Here is a 14,760-nt window from a genome sequence, read left to right as displayed (position 1 = left end):
CTGTTTTCTGGGGTCATGGTTACTGACTCGGGGCCCTGGACTCTTTAATCACTAGAAGTCGATAAAAGGCCAGACGAGAAATTCAGGCAAGGCTTGATCGGGCCTCATGCTGCAGCACGAGGGAGCGAAAACAAGTCACAGGTGCCCTTACTTGGGGGGGGGGGCAGGCATTCAGATCCATTCAGACCTTAGTCTCGGGATTGCCAGCCTGGGAAAGAGGAAGGCGAGGTTCCTGGGCTCAGTAGGTAAGCCTTTCCAGTGGGCCGTCCTGTCGCACCACCGCGTGAAAAGGATCTCTGGCTTTTGTTTTCTTTGCTGAGTGTAAACCATCTGACGTCGGTTTTCTGACCCGTTAGTAATCATTCGTAGTGGTTTTTTTAATACTCAAGTGACAGTAAAAGAAAAGAAAAAGAAATTCCTCCCGTTCTCGCCACAGATTCAAGTCGGTGGCTACGAGTGTGGGTTCTGGAGTCACACATGGCTCAGTTCAAGTTCTCCCGCCACACCCGCCGCCGAGGGCGCCTGTGGGTGAGCTAACCCCTGAGAAGCGCTTCACACAGAGCCCGTCCCGGGGGTGGGGGCAGCAAGCAGAGGAGGGACAGAGTCCGGACAGTCTAGGGCTTCCGGGGCTTGGGGACCGCTTGGATATACAGGGCGAGGGAGGGAGAGGGGCCAAGGACGGCCCCCCGGTTTCTGGCTTGGGTATCAGAGTGCATCGGGGCGCCTTTTTTGCTGAGAGGGAACGTGGGAGGCAGAGGGCTGGGCAGTGAGGGTGGGGGTCGGGGAGTGAAGGTGACGAGCTCACACGTTGAGGGCGAGGACCCTGTGGTGGGGAGGAAGGTCCAGCGGCAGCCAGAGGGCGGGGAGACATCTGCAGACAGGCGGCAGTGGAAGCCAAGCAGCACGTGAGAGTTTGAAGAGCTCGGAGGAGGGGTCTGGGCCTGAGCCCCGGAAGACACCAGTACTTCCCGGTTGAGCGAAGAACCGGACCAACCAGCAGGCTAAGAAAGAACCTCCGAGGGGCTGAAGGAAGCCAGAAAAGCGTAGCATCACAGGTGCCACAGGAGGAGAATGTTTGGAGGCACTGGTGGTCAGCGGGTCAAACGCTCCAGCGTAGGCCAAGAAAGGAAAACATCCTCTAGGTCTGGCAGCTGGGCAATCGCCAATGACACTTTGCCAAAGGCAATTTCAATAGAGGATTGGAGGAAGTCAAGAAGTGTAGATGCCGATTTTTGAAAGATGCTTATCTTATCTCAGGATGTCTTTGGAAAGAAAATTGGTAACCTCTGCTCTCTGCTGGTACGCATTCTGCCCCAAGGACCAAGAAGCCGAGAGGTGGGAGCAGAAATAGGGAAACATTTCCTCTTTTATCACACATGAGCCGGCAGTAAGAGGCCATGTTAATTTCTTTCAACTTGGCCTGTGTCCTTGAAAAATCAGTGTGTCTTGGAAGTCGTAAACATTGAAGCTGTGAGTGCAGACTTTGAAAGTATCTAGTCCAACTCAATCATTGTACATCTGGAAAAACTGAAGCCCAGAAAGGAAGTAGCAGAGTGCTAGACTCAGCTGTCCTGCAACATTCACACCTATTGTTGTGTTTACCTTTACACGTGAATTACGTAATGAAGTTATCACAGAGAACCAGATGCTGGCTTGGTTTGAGCCTTGTTGAAGAATTGTGGCCCTTGGTATGTTCTGGAAATCCTGGAAGAAGACAATTTCTTTATGAACTATTTCCCATTGCATTCCTTAGGTCATAATTGGCACTTAAGTGGACGATCTCAATTAGGTATGAAGACTCTTTAATGGGGGGAGTTAGCATCCCTCAAATTTGAGACAGTTAAAATTAAGGAAAGGATGCCTTTATGTTAACAGAGATTAACCTGTCAGTAGTAAGACAAAACAAAGAGCGCCTTTTTCTCAAGCTGGTACGCACCCTGTTCTCTCACAATCTCCTGATACCACAGGAAAATCCTTAGTATTTGAGCGTTTGAGGTCTATTCGTGGATAAGTGTCATCTGTGAGCAGCACAGAGTGAAACGTGCTGGGTCCCTGAGGGCTAAGTCTTTGGCAGGAGTTGATCACTCTAAGAATCTGCTTACATTTCTCAGACCTTCTGGGGACGTCTCAAAAGTTTAGCTACTGGGTGGTGAGTTCCAGAAAAAGAATGTGTGAATGGACAGAATGTCATGGGGTCCCTGTGGTCTTTCAGCCCAACTCCCCAGTTTTATAGATGAGGAAACAGGTTCACAGGGAACTGGGGGAAAGCAAGCTACTTGCCCAGGTCCCTGTAAAGGTTCAGGCAAGGCTGAACTCCTGGCCCCAAACTCAGGGTTCTTCTCACTATGGCCTGAACTAACTCCCCAGCTCCCAAAAGCTTCTCTGAGAACTGCACGCCAGCATACACAGGGAGGGCTCCACAACCGTGTCCATGTGATAGACATACCCTGCCCTCCCCGGCCAAACCGCTCAGCAGCCCATCAGGGCTGGGCAGAGTCGGCCTCCTGGGAATCGGGATTTTGAAACAGAAACGCATAGAGGCAGGAAATAACTAGAGGATCTAGAGATCTAGAGAGGAGGGTCACTAACTCCTGTGGCCGCATCCCCAGAGCTCCCCTGGGTCCTCTCGTGCAAAGAGTTGAACAACCAGCTCTTTCTATGAGATGCCCCACTCTTGGCTTTAGCTCTCAGAAGTTTTTTGCTAAGCTTGCTCAGTTAAGAATCTTAACTAATATACCTTGAAGGAGGGCTTCCCAGGTGGCACAGTGGTTGAGAGTCCGCCTGCCGATGCAGGGGACGCGGGTTTGTGCCCCGGTCCGGGAGGATCCCACATGCCGCGGAGCGGCTGGGCCCGTGAGCCATGGCCGCTGAGCCTGCGCGTCCGGAGCCTGTGCTCCGCGACGGGAGAGGCCACAACAGTGAGAGGCCCGCATACCGCAAAAAAAAAATATATATATATATACATATATATATATATATATGTATAAATATATATATATACACCTTGAAGGAAAGCGTGAGTAGCCCTGCTGGGATCAGAGCATGCGGGCAACACACCTTCTGAATGTGCAGAGGGCTCTAAGTAGGCAACAGGGTGGCTTCTTGCTTGTATTCAAATTCCTGCACAAATTTCCCTTCTCAGAGACTGCCCCCCTCAACTCAGTTCAGCAGGAACCACCGTATTTGCACCATCTAGCCCTGCTCCTCCCCACCCCCGCCCCGGTTGGCTGGGTCAGTGAGCAGCTAACGGAAGGTGGGCCAATGAGCCCCTCTCCTGAGGAGTTTGGACGTAGGACCAGGAGATTTCAGTTCCATCCGGCTGCTCTCTAGATGTAGGCTTTGGAGGGTGGGTGACAGCTGCTGTCTATCATGTGGACGGGTAACAGCCAGTTTGCAGCTAGAGAAAAAGTAGAAGCTGATTCCCCAAGAGAAAGAGAGAAGAAGGTGCTTCCAGCAGCCCTGCTTCTCTGGGCTCCAGGCCATTTCTGAGGCCCTCGGGTTCCGCGAGACACTCAAGCATCCTTACACTGCTCAGTGATGCCCAGTGGTTTTTCTGTGGCTGCCACCCAGGAGAGCTGGAACTCTCACAGGCCATGCCACTCAGCTGGACAAGTGGGCGGAGAAGGCTGGGTAATTAAGGGAGTTACCCTTGAGTGGGATCTTGATGAAGGAATAGATGTTTGCTGGGCGGAAAGCTGGGGCAGGGGTGGATTCCAGGCAGTGGCACAGCACACACAAATGCAAGGGGTCTCAGAGCTGAATATATTTCCCGAGGAATTGTGTGTAGGTCTCTATAAAGGATGCTACGATCGCAAAACCAAAAGGACTTATTATAGAGCCTTGCAAGACAGGTATACCATTGGTAATGCCAACAGTTATGACAACTGTTAACGTGTTGAGTGCTTATAATGAGTTACTTATGCAAACTGTTATTATGCTCATTTTATAGGTGGGGAAACTGAGGCTTGGAGGGGGTCACACAGAATTCACCCCCAAGCAGGTTAACTCTAGCACACGCGCTCCTGAAACCATTATGCCCCATCATTTAGTAGCAAGGAGAGATTTTTTAGATGGAAAAACCTGGGCACAGAGTTAATAACTTGTTCAGAGTGATTCAGTCCCAGATTTAGAGACTGAGCTCAAGTTTCCCAAATCAGACCTGAGAGATCAATACCTTAATTGATCTTGGGAAGTCTGTTTCCTGTGATGACCTAAGCTCTACTCTTTGCCTCTAAGTTTGGAAGGGGGTTGGTGACCTCAGGTCCAAGGTGAATAATGCCCAAAGTGGTCTTCCGTGTTGAGGAACCACAGCCAGGGACTCAGTTTCCCAAATGTGGAAGAGTTAGGGAAATCATGAAATCAATCATTGCCTTCTAGATCTCCTAACCACCTGCATCTGAGACTACTTGTTGAACCTGATTTAGACTTTGGGGACACATCCTGTCAGTAAAGGGCTGGGGCCCCCGTACAGCCCCTGGACTTCGTGCTCCAGGATGATCAGCTACACACAGTGCCCCGAGGCGGGGCACACAGGCTGCCTAACCCAACAGCCGTGCCCAGCCCCCAGCCTCTCCCTCACTCTCCTCCCTTACAGAGGATCCATGAACTACGTTTCCAGCCTCCCTTGCAGCTGGCGGGGGTGGCTGTGTGACTCAGTTCTGGCCACAGAGGCAAAAGCAGAAATCGGCCGGGGGCATCCAGCAGGAAATTCCACCACTGGTGCTGTCCCTTCGTCCCCTCCTTCCTGCCAGGGCAACGGCTGAGGTGTTTCAAACAGCCCCTGGATACCATGGGGAAAGACCAAGAAGGGCACATAGATAACTAGTCCCAACGCTGGGGAGCCCCAGAGCAAAAGCAGCAGCCGGTTAACTCTAAACTAGTGAGAAAAATCAGCCCTTATTTGTTCAAGCCATTGTTGGATGCACTGACGCTTGGACCAGAATGTAGCCTGACTGATAACCCCATCTCAGAGCTAGAGTGTGGACCCAGAGACCTATCAGCTAGTACAGGGTTCTAGTTTCTGTTTCTGTCTCTCTCTCTCTCTGTATCTCTCTCTGTCTCTCTCAACTGTCAGCCCCAGAAAACAGTGCCCCTTGTCTATACCAGCAGGGTGGGTTGAGGAAAGATCTGCTCCCTCCCCTTCTGTAGTGGAAGAGAGAGGCGGGAGACAGGCACTCGTTATTATTAGCCTGTCATATATCAATAAAAGGGCTATAGATAACCCCTGTGTTGTGTGGTGACCCCTATGGTGTTTACTTCATAGCAGGCTGGGATCCATTGCTCAAAAGCCCCCCCTCCGGGGGCCAAACTCAAATTTGTACACATCCAGTTGCTTTAAATATAGCCCCAATAAGCATATTTTCAGCCCCTTAGCACCTGCGTGCTTTACACACCCTGCAAAACTTCACCCAACATCTGCCGGCCATAGATAAGACAAACCCCAGAGCTATAAAAGACCCCAAGCCACTGCTGCCCTTTGGAGTTGTCTGACCCAGAGACCTACCTAGACACATAAACCCCCTCTTGGAGTCCCTTCTCCCCCGGGAGGTCCCTTGCCCTCTTCCCTTCCAGGGGGTGGCCCAGCACTGCTATCCCTAGAACGTCTCCTGCTATGGGGGACTTCCCGTGACCGCAGTCCTGTCCCAGAGCCACGCTCGTACAGCTCATTGTGTGCCACTACCATCTAGTGGTCACGAGTTTTTTGTTTTGTTTTTTGTTTTGCTTGATCAGTCCCAGATATTTGAACTTACCACCACTTCTCACGAGGACTCCACGCTATGAGGGGTGGGGAGGAATAATTCCCCAGTAGAAAATCTGGATGCTATTAGGAAGGAGTGGAGAGAGGAGGCATTCAAAAACATGACAGACCCACTACAGGAAGTATCGTCAAAGATATGTGAGGCTCTCGGCACCAGGAGAAGACCGGTACCCAGAGGCAACTGGAACATTTTTGACAGAGATTAAAGCAGTGAATAAAGAACTAGATGCTGCCAGGAAAGGGGCAACGGAGGTGCTTCCTGATTCAAGCTTTTTTTTTTTTTTTTGCGGTATGCAGGCCTCTCACTGATGTGGCCTCTCCTGTTGCGGAGCACAGGCTCCGGACACGCAGGCTCAGTGGCCATGGCTCAGGGGCCCAGCCGCTCCGCGGCATGTGGGATCCTCCCGGACAGGGGCACGAACCCGTGTCCCCTGCATCGGCAGGCAGACTCGCAACCACTGCGCCACCAGGGAAGCCCCCAGGCTTTCTTGCTTTAGAAATATTCAGAAAAGAAATTGACCAAGTAATGACCTCTTACTGGAGCTGAACTTCCCCAATTCTAAGTCTGGCTCTAAGACATACTCTTCCTCTACTGGCAAGGGGCACACATGTGGCCTAAGCTCAGCCAGTGAGATAACTGACCTCACGTCTGTTCATCTGCGTGAGTGACTTCAGTATTTGGAGATGAGAATCCTGGTTCTATCAAGAGACACGTCCCTGGTCCGAACTTCAAGCCGTGTAGGATGTTTGCTGCCCTACAGGGACTTCTAGAGGTATGTGCCTCAGTCAGTGTTACTAGTTGTAAGCAAAAGACATACTTCTGCCTGCATTAAATAGAAAATAAATTTATGAAAGGTCTGTGGGCACAGAAAGTGGTTGGGTGACGTGGGGAGCTGTTCAAGAACTGCCTCAGAGGCTAATGCTCAAAATCACGGGGCAGAAATGTCTGGTGAAGGCACCACTGTTTCCATCTCATCTGGGCACCAGATGCCCCAGCTTGTATCCCTGACCCTGAACATTAGAAGCTGTGCTGCCATCATTTTGAGGCTAGAAGGTGAAGGTGTACTGCTATCCCTACCAGGTAAAAACAAGACTTCTGGATTCTCTGCTTATTGGGGTAGAGAATAGAGCATTTGCCAGAGGCTCTGTTCATTTTCCTCAATAAAGAAATACCTGGAATAGCAGCTGCAATTTGACTTAACTCTTGTTACTACACCTACTGTAATTTCCCAAGACCCATCTGTCTTCTGCATTATACAGACCACTAAATTAAGTTGAAATAGGAATCCGTACCCCTCCATTTTTCAAGTCTTTAACGGTAGCACTCATCTTTGCAATTCTTCCAGTATTGATCTGAGTATTCTGCTCATAGAGGGAGCATTGAAGAGGGAGGCCTCCACTTGGCTCTTACCACAATAAAGGCTCTTACTCTATGAATCTGAGAAATAATGTAAAGATTATGGTAGCTGCAGAGTGTATTATTCCAACTGTGTACTCAGAAAGTGTGGAAATAGCTACAGTATGAGTGAAGAATTCCACCAGCTCTATCTTGGTCAAATTTCCCTTTAACTGTCATAAGTCCTCATTTTAACAGGTGGACCACAGCAATAACGATTTAGGTATTATTGGCTCAGAGCCAGCATCTAATAATCCCTGAAAGATAAAGGTATTTGTCTTTCCCGAGTGTACAGTTGTCTTAGCAAATGGCTCAGCAAATACACCCACTCTAACACTGCCTCCTCTGTCTGTTGAGGCTGTTCCTGGCTTTCTCAGAAACCCTTTTTGGTGATATCTGCAACTATAATCACCAGGGCTGATTTTCGTAATTTTTTTTTTTAATACCCATATTCTGGTCACATCACAGAATCACCTTGCAAGGAAAAGCCAATTCTTCCACGCCTACCACACTTCACTGCCTCCAAATTTATAATCAGAGTCAAATCTCAGCATGTCCCAGGGTCCAATTATAAAGTCATGTGCACCTGTGCATGCACACACACGGCAGGTCTGAGCCAGAGACGATGAGCAGGAAAGTCAGCTTGAGGGGACTGGAGAAAAGCTGACTGCTGGGCCCATATCCTTCCTTGCCTCTTTTTGTAGGAGCGGCCAGGGCTGCTGGAGGACAACCAACCTCTGGCTGTTCCCAGGCTCCTCACCACCCTCCCCCAGCACAGAAGAGATACCCAGGGAATGCCTGGTAAAGGCACCTAGGAGGGTATTAATAGAAGCAGCAGTTCTCAATTCTGGCTACACATTAGAATCACCTGAGGAGCTTTAAAAACTCTCCTGATAACTGAGGCTCACTTCCAGAGATACTGACTCCATTGGTGTGGGACTGCAGAGGGGGAGGGATTAGCACATTGGTATCATTTTTAAGTCCCTGGAAATGATTCCAGTAGCAGAAATCACTGAACTAGCGGGCTAGATAAGGCAGTGGTTCTCAACCTTGGCTGCACGTTGAAAACACCTGGAAAGCTTTTTAAAAAACTGATGAGGGCCTTCCCTGGTGGCGCAGTGGTTAAGAACCCGCTTGCCAATGCAGGGGACACGGGTTCGAGCCCTGGTCCGGGAAGATCCCACATGCCGCGGAGCAACGCAGCACAGCTACTGACCTTGCACTCTACAGTCGATGAGCCGCAACTACTGAAGCCCGCATCCCACAGCTACTGAAGACTGTGCACCTAGAACCTGTGCTCCACAACAAGAGAAGCCACCGCAATGAGAAGCCCACGCACCACATCAAAGAGTAGCCCCCGCTCGCCGCAACTAGAGAAAGCCCACGCACAGCAAGAAAGACCCCAAGGCAACCAAAAATAAATAAATTAATTAATTTTTAAAAACTGATGAATCTCCAACCTAAAGAGTTTGATTTAATTTTTTAATTGGTCTGCCTGGGTATTAGGAGCTTTTAAAGCTTACAGGTGATTCTAATGTGCAGAACCATTAGGATAAAGTTGAGAACTTTTAAGAGAATGAAATCATCAATATAGTCATTGTTTTGTAATAACTTTAAATGGAGTATAACCTATAAAAATATTGAATCACTATGTTGTACACCTGAAACTAGTATAATATTGGAAATCATCTATACTTTAATAAAAAACTTTAAAAATATGGAATTCCCTGGCCGTCCAGTGGTTAGGGCCCGGGTTCAATCCCCAGTTGGGGAACTAAGATCCCGCAAGCCGCATAGTGTGGCCAAAATAAATAATAATTTAAAAATAAATGATGAAGGCATGAATCAACCTATAGTCCTACACTTCGCACTCAGAGACACCTGTGCGTGTGTGTGTGTGTATAGTTGCAGCGATGAGGCTTATCCATTATCATCTTAGCACTGTAGATTGAGGCTCTGTGGTCAGGCCACTCAAGATGGCTTCTCTTGCTCTCTGTACATCCCCTGCTTGACCAGTCCCTGCTTAACCTACACCCTACTCACACGACTACCCAATCCTCTTAATCATAGGGCTTAATCAGTAACTACCTACATACTTGCCCCCTGCCCCAGCCGCTGGTTTCCCTGGTAACTGATGAGTCAACGTGACGTCAATTCCCCCTATAAAAGGTAGCCTCCTTCTTCCCTGAGTAATGAAGCTTGTCGTGTTCGGTCCGCCTGCTCGCCGCCCGCTATCCATGGTGGGGTGACTGCCCGCCCGCCCGCCTGCCTGCCATCCGCCATCCATGGTGGGGTGCCCCTCCAGGACTTTGCTTCAGACTTGTAAGATTCCCTACCCAATAAATCATTGACATCTCTGTCACTGTCTCCGGGCTCTTTGGTCTCATAGCTGGGCAATTGCTAAGGCTTGTAGATCGGACCAGACCCAGGTTTCTGGAACCTAGTTCTATTCCCAGCTCCCACTGAAATGATTGGCACCATTTGCCCTTTGGCCTGACCATTATTCACCCCCGAAGCCTGTCTGGCGTCTAACTGGAGCTTAGCTAATAGGCATCTCCGGAGGTGTGGGGCAGTGCTGTCCAAGCCCAGAGCTGTGGGAATGAGAAAGGCCACACAGGGAGAGGTCTCCCGGACCCAGTCAGTGGAGGTCTTGGTCCCAAAGAGTTTGCTAGGGCATAGTTCTAAGGACAGAGGAATGTTGGCTGGACAGGTGCCACAGACTGTCTGCTGGATAAAGGGAGCCAGTGCTAGGAGCGCAGAGGCCAGTCTGAGGATGGGGCATATAGACACATAAGGTTCCCAGCTGCGTTTTCTCAGGAAGGAAGGCCTGACCTTCATTCCGACACTATAACCTTCCCACATTGTATTAACAGGAAGTGAAATCAAATTATTTTATGAAATGAACACAGATGGTAATTGTGACCCTCCCACACCCAATCCATGGCAAAATAAAAAGTTGGCCACCCTATGCTGGTATCTCCGGTTGGTTGGTAAGTTATTGGTCCAAGAAATCAGAAAGCCTAGAAACTGAAGGTTTCTCTGGCGGGTTGGGGATGGAAACCAGCTTGTAGTGGGCTGAGGGGGAAAAAATGGGAGGCAAGGAAGTGGCAACAGCAGGTGTGTATCTTTTGTAGCTCAGTGCTCATTCAGGACTGGTAGCAGCAGCATCACCTGGGAGTTCCGAAAGCAAATTTCTGGCCCCTACCCCAGACCTACAAAGTCAGAACCTCTGGGAACGGAGCCCAGCAATCTGATTTTAAAAACTCCCAAGGCACACCAAAGTTAACCACTCTACCTGCTTGTGAAGAGGCCGAGAGAAAGAGAAGTGGATGGAGAGCCGAGTGAGATGAAAGGACGATTTTTGTGGCTGTGGTTTTGTGTTTTTTTTTTTAACATCTTTATTGGGGTATGATTGCTTTACAATGGTGTGTTAGTTTCTACTTTATAACAAAGTGAATCAGTTATACATATACGTATGTTCCCATATCTCTTCCCTCTTGCGTCTCCCTCCCTCCCACCCTCCCTATCCCACCCCTCCAGGCGGTCACAAAGCACCGAGTGTGGCTGTGGTTTTAATGGAGAAAATACTCCAGCTTTTTAAAAAACTTTTTATTGAAATGCAATATACCTCCAGAAAAGTGCACGTGTCACAAACGTACAGCTGGATGCACTTTCACAATCAGGAACCCACGCAACTGACCTCAGATTGATAAAAAACATCACCAAGCATCCCAGAAGCCCTTTCTGCCTCCTGACCTGTAATGGCAGGAACTAGGCTCACCTGTTCTTGTACTTTACACAGATGGAAGCAAATAGGATGTGCTCTTTCGTCCCTGGCTTCTTTCAGTCGTCGTGTCTTTGTAAGATCCATCTATATCATTGCATACAATTGTAGACCCCTCATTCTCACCGCTGCAGAGTATTGCACTGTGTAACTACAATCGTGCTACTGATAATGGGTGTGAGCTTTCCAATTTGGGGCTGTTCCAACTAGTGCAGCTATGAACATTCTAGTACACGTCTGTTGGGTACATACCTAGGAGAGGAATTTCTGGAGACTCGACACTTAAATGTTGTTGAAGGAACCCGCAGAGAAGATGTGAAGCTACAGGAGAGGAGGGGGGGGGGTCACTGAGTGAGGTCCCTGGGGAAGCAGGAGGTAAGAAGTGGGGGAGAGGTCGGGGCCAGAACCAGAGGCAGGGAATAGGCTTTTCCATTGGAGTGGGGTGGAAGGTGGGTTTGTAGTTGGGGGTGGATATAGAGGGCTTCTTGTGTTGGCTTTGATATGTGAAGTGGGAGGACAGATGGTCCGCTGAGAGCACAGCGGAGGGTTTGGGGTTTGAGGCGCTCATAGCAGAGCGTGGTCAGCAGAGAGATGACTGGAGAACAGATGAGACTGCAGCACTCTTTGGAGTTCTGTGATTTTCCCACAGAACTCCTTGAAGTGAAACCCAGAGCGAAGGAATATGGAAACACCTGGTTTCCAGGCTGCAGCTCCCCAGGAGCCCTATGGCGCCACCTGCTGGATAAGGGCCGCATGACGTGCCCAGGGAGGTAGGTACCTTCGCCACCCAAGTTGCTCCCCACCTAGACCCCTGGAGTGGCCTCAGGCTGAGCCTTGACCCAAGCCAGAGACCAGAAACCCCCATACCAGAAACTAGTCACATGCTGAGCCCCGATCCAAGCCAATGTACTGCAGTTCTCACCCAAGCTTCCCGTCCCTAGATTAGAGCCTTAACAGGCCCGGGATCCAAAGGCGGCTTCCCCTAAAAGGAGTGGCCTGCGGCTGCCCTGGGTCTCAGGGGCTGTGGCCCTAGGACTGGGCTTCTCCTTCCCCTGACGGGGTCCCCTGCCACAAGAGCTCCTCGGGCCCCGTGCCCTAGTGGGGCAGGGTCACTCACAGCCTCCCTGGCCCCGTGCCCTGCCCACCATCCTTCCCCAAGGGTGCCTCCACCTCCTCCCCACCGGCTCAGGCTCGGGCAGGGCCTCCAAAGGCTCCGCCTGGACGGCGGGCAGGCACCGTGGGCCGTGGGACCCATAGCAGGGCCTGTGCTTTACCAGAAGCTGCTGGTCTGGGAACCAAGCCTGGAGTCTGAGGAGGAAGAGGGTGAGATATCAGAGCAGCTCATTCCACATCCTTCGGGGCCCCAGGACTCCTCTGGGTGAGTCAGGGAGGGGTCTGGGCACCCAGCAACTCAGGACTGAGGCTGGCAAGTGTCTCCCTCTGGAGCCCCTAAGGAGCGCCAGACAACCCTGTGCTTGGCCAGCTCTAGGAAACTTCTGGTTGAGTTGGGGGGACCCCCGGCTGCAGTCCCAGGCCTGGCCTGTGCCGGTTAATCCAAGGTCTGTGCATCTGAAGGGACATTTGTATCAAGTCAGCCCTGCCGGCTGCTCTGCCAAAGGCTCCCAGCTCCCACCCGCTGGTGCACGAGGCACCTGCTGGGCAGGGTGGTCCTGGTTACACCTGGCCGGGCCCTGCTCCTCAAGCCTGCCAAGCCCCCTTCAGGCGTCCCTCCAACCTCCTCTCCAGAGACTCAGTTTCCCCCAAGCTCTTTCCCATCTCTGTGTCTCCAGACAGGCTGTGACTTCTGCCAGGAGGCCCTTTCTCCTTGGCAAACTTATACTCCTCCTTACAAGCAAGACCAAACCTTTTGGGAATTGTTTGCTGGGTTCTTGGGTGTCTGCCTGCCTGGTCCTGGCTCGGGACATCCCTCTCTGCAGGAACAAGGCTGGCAGTCTGCCCGGGGCTGGTGGCCGTTGGCTTCTCCCTGGCCGTGAGGCAACTCCGCAGAGCTGTACCTCTCCAGGAACCTTGGGCTCTGGGGCCCCTCCAGCCAGTGGGCGCTCCCACAGGCCTGGCATGTACCACAGCGGCAGCATCATCGGCCCTACAGGTCAGTGCTAGGAGCAGCTCGGGGGAGGGGAGGGCCGGGGTCACTGGTCCCAGTCCCAAGACAGTCCCTTTCTTGCTGTAGCCACGTGCTCCCACCTGGGTCGAGAGCTGTTTGTTGCCGGGGGCAACGTCGTGGATGCTGGACTTGCAGCAGCTCTGTGTCTGGCGGTGGTGCATCCTCATGCCACAGGGCTAGGTCAGTGACCCCCAACCCCAGCCAGCGACCCCAACCTGGGCATGATCAGTAAGTTGGAACTCAGGCAGTCAGTGGCCCCTGGCCTTCAAGGCTGGCTGGTGAGCAGGACGTAGGACTTGGGCAGTAGCCCCAACTCTAGGCTGTGACCCTTGATCCCAGATCAGTATGACCTTGACCCCAGGCCTGGTTATTGATGCCTGTCTCCAGGCCTAGTCAGTAACCACTAACCCCAGGCTAAGTCAGTGACCCTTCACCTGGGACTACTGAGTGCCCCTGACACCAGTCAGTGCCCTGGACCCCTGTGTGACCCCTTTGTCTCCTCCCAGGCACCGTGTTCTGGGGCCTCTTCCATAGTAGCTCCTCAGGCAACTCAACCGCCCTGACGTCAGACCCCGGCCCCCGGCCTGGGGCTACCCTCGGCTCTGCCTGCCCTGCATTTGCTACACACAGGCTTTGGCCGCCTGCCCTCGCCACACCTGCTGGTAGGCCCCACCATGCTGGCTCAAGAGGGCTTTCTGGTAGACGCAGCCTAGGGCACAAAGGGCTTCTGTCCCCTACCTTGCCACACTGATGGGACTCCCCTGGGCCCTGGGGCCCAAGCCACCAACCCCAAACTGGCAGCTGTGCTCCACCGGGCTGCACTTGCTCCCACCCCAGACCTTGCCAGGGATGCTCTACTGAGTCTGTGGGCTGGAGGGCCCCTCAGCTAGGCCCATGCCCACCTTGGAGCCAGCATTGCAGCTACCTGTGCCCCAGGGCATCCTGTTCACCACCCCCAGCCCCTCAGCTGGCCTGGAATTACTGGAGGCAGCTCTACAGTCCGGGGGGCGCAGCCCTGCCCAGCACCCCTACAAGCTGCCATCAGCCCCGGGAGCAGTGTCCTGGCCACCGTGGACAGCAGCGGCTCTGTGCTCCTTACCTCCTCGCTCAACAGTTCCTTCAGCTCTGGACGCCTGTCCCCAAGCGCCGGGGTTCTACTCAGCAAGCTGGTGGCCGAGTCTGCAAACAGTGCCTGGGCCTGTCCCCTCATCCTTCTTGACAGCTCAGATGACACAGGCCGACGTGTTGGGGCTCATGCCTTCAGGGACCCCTGCAGCTGCCAGAGTCATGACTCACTCACTGCTCAGCCACTTGGCTGGGCCCCAAACCCAGGCCCAGCAAGGACCAACAGAGAGCCCCGGAGCTTGTGGCCAAGGGACCCTGCTTTAGGTGTCAGCCCCCGCAGAGCATGCCCATGTCTCCAGTGTCCCCAGTGGCTGCTGCTCCTTTCAGGGGTTTTAAGGTGGGGCGGTGCCTGGCAGGGGTGGGTGGGAGTTAGGGGGTCTCAAGCCTGGAGGCCAGGGCAGAGCGGGCCCAGCACCAATGGAGTACATGAAGAGTGTGCATCAGTCATGTGCCCACTGCTGGCTTAGGCCCTCAACTTCTGGCCTGATCAGTCGCCTGGACTTGAGTTTTTTCAGCTAAGGAACCTGAGGACAATGAGGAAGGAACACCAGGGCCTGGGGACGGCCCTGAGT

General features: G+C 52.2%; 1 protein-coding gene across 1 annotated transcript; it reads left to right on the top strand.

The window, feature by feature from the left end:
- The first annotated feature begins 477 nt into the window (after positions 1-477).
- On the top strand, positions 478-14,524 carry GGT6 (gamma-glutamyltransferase 6). The gene is given in 11 exon segments (XM_033422614.2): positions 478-528; positions 11,928-12,316; positions 12,876-12,899; positions 12,901-12,938; positions 12,941-13,048; positions 13,130-13,243; positions 13,570-13,636; positions 13,638-13,928; positions 13,930-14,069; positions 14,072-14,297; positions 14,299-14,524. Coding segments are annotated over 11 exon segments (1,674 nt in total).
- The last annotated feature ends 236 nt before the right edge of the window (positions 14,525-14,760 follow it).

This window comes from Orcinus orca, chromosome 19, assembly GCF_937001465.1.
Source record: "Orcinus orca chromosome 19, mOrcOrc1.1, whole genome shotgun sequence".
Classification (NCBI taxonomy): domain Eukaryota; kingdom Metazoa; phylum Chordata; class Mammalia; order Artiodactyla; family Delphinidae; genus Orcinus; species Orcinus orca.
This window is presented reverse-complemented; position numbering and strand designations above follow the sequence as displayed.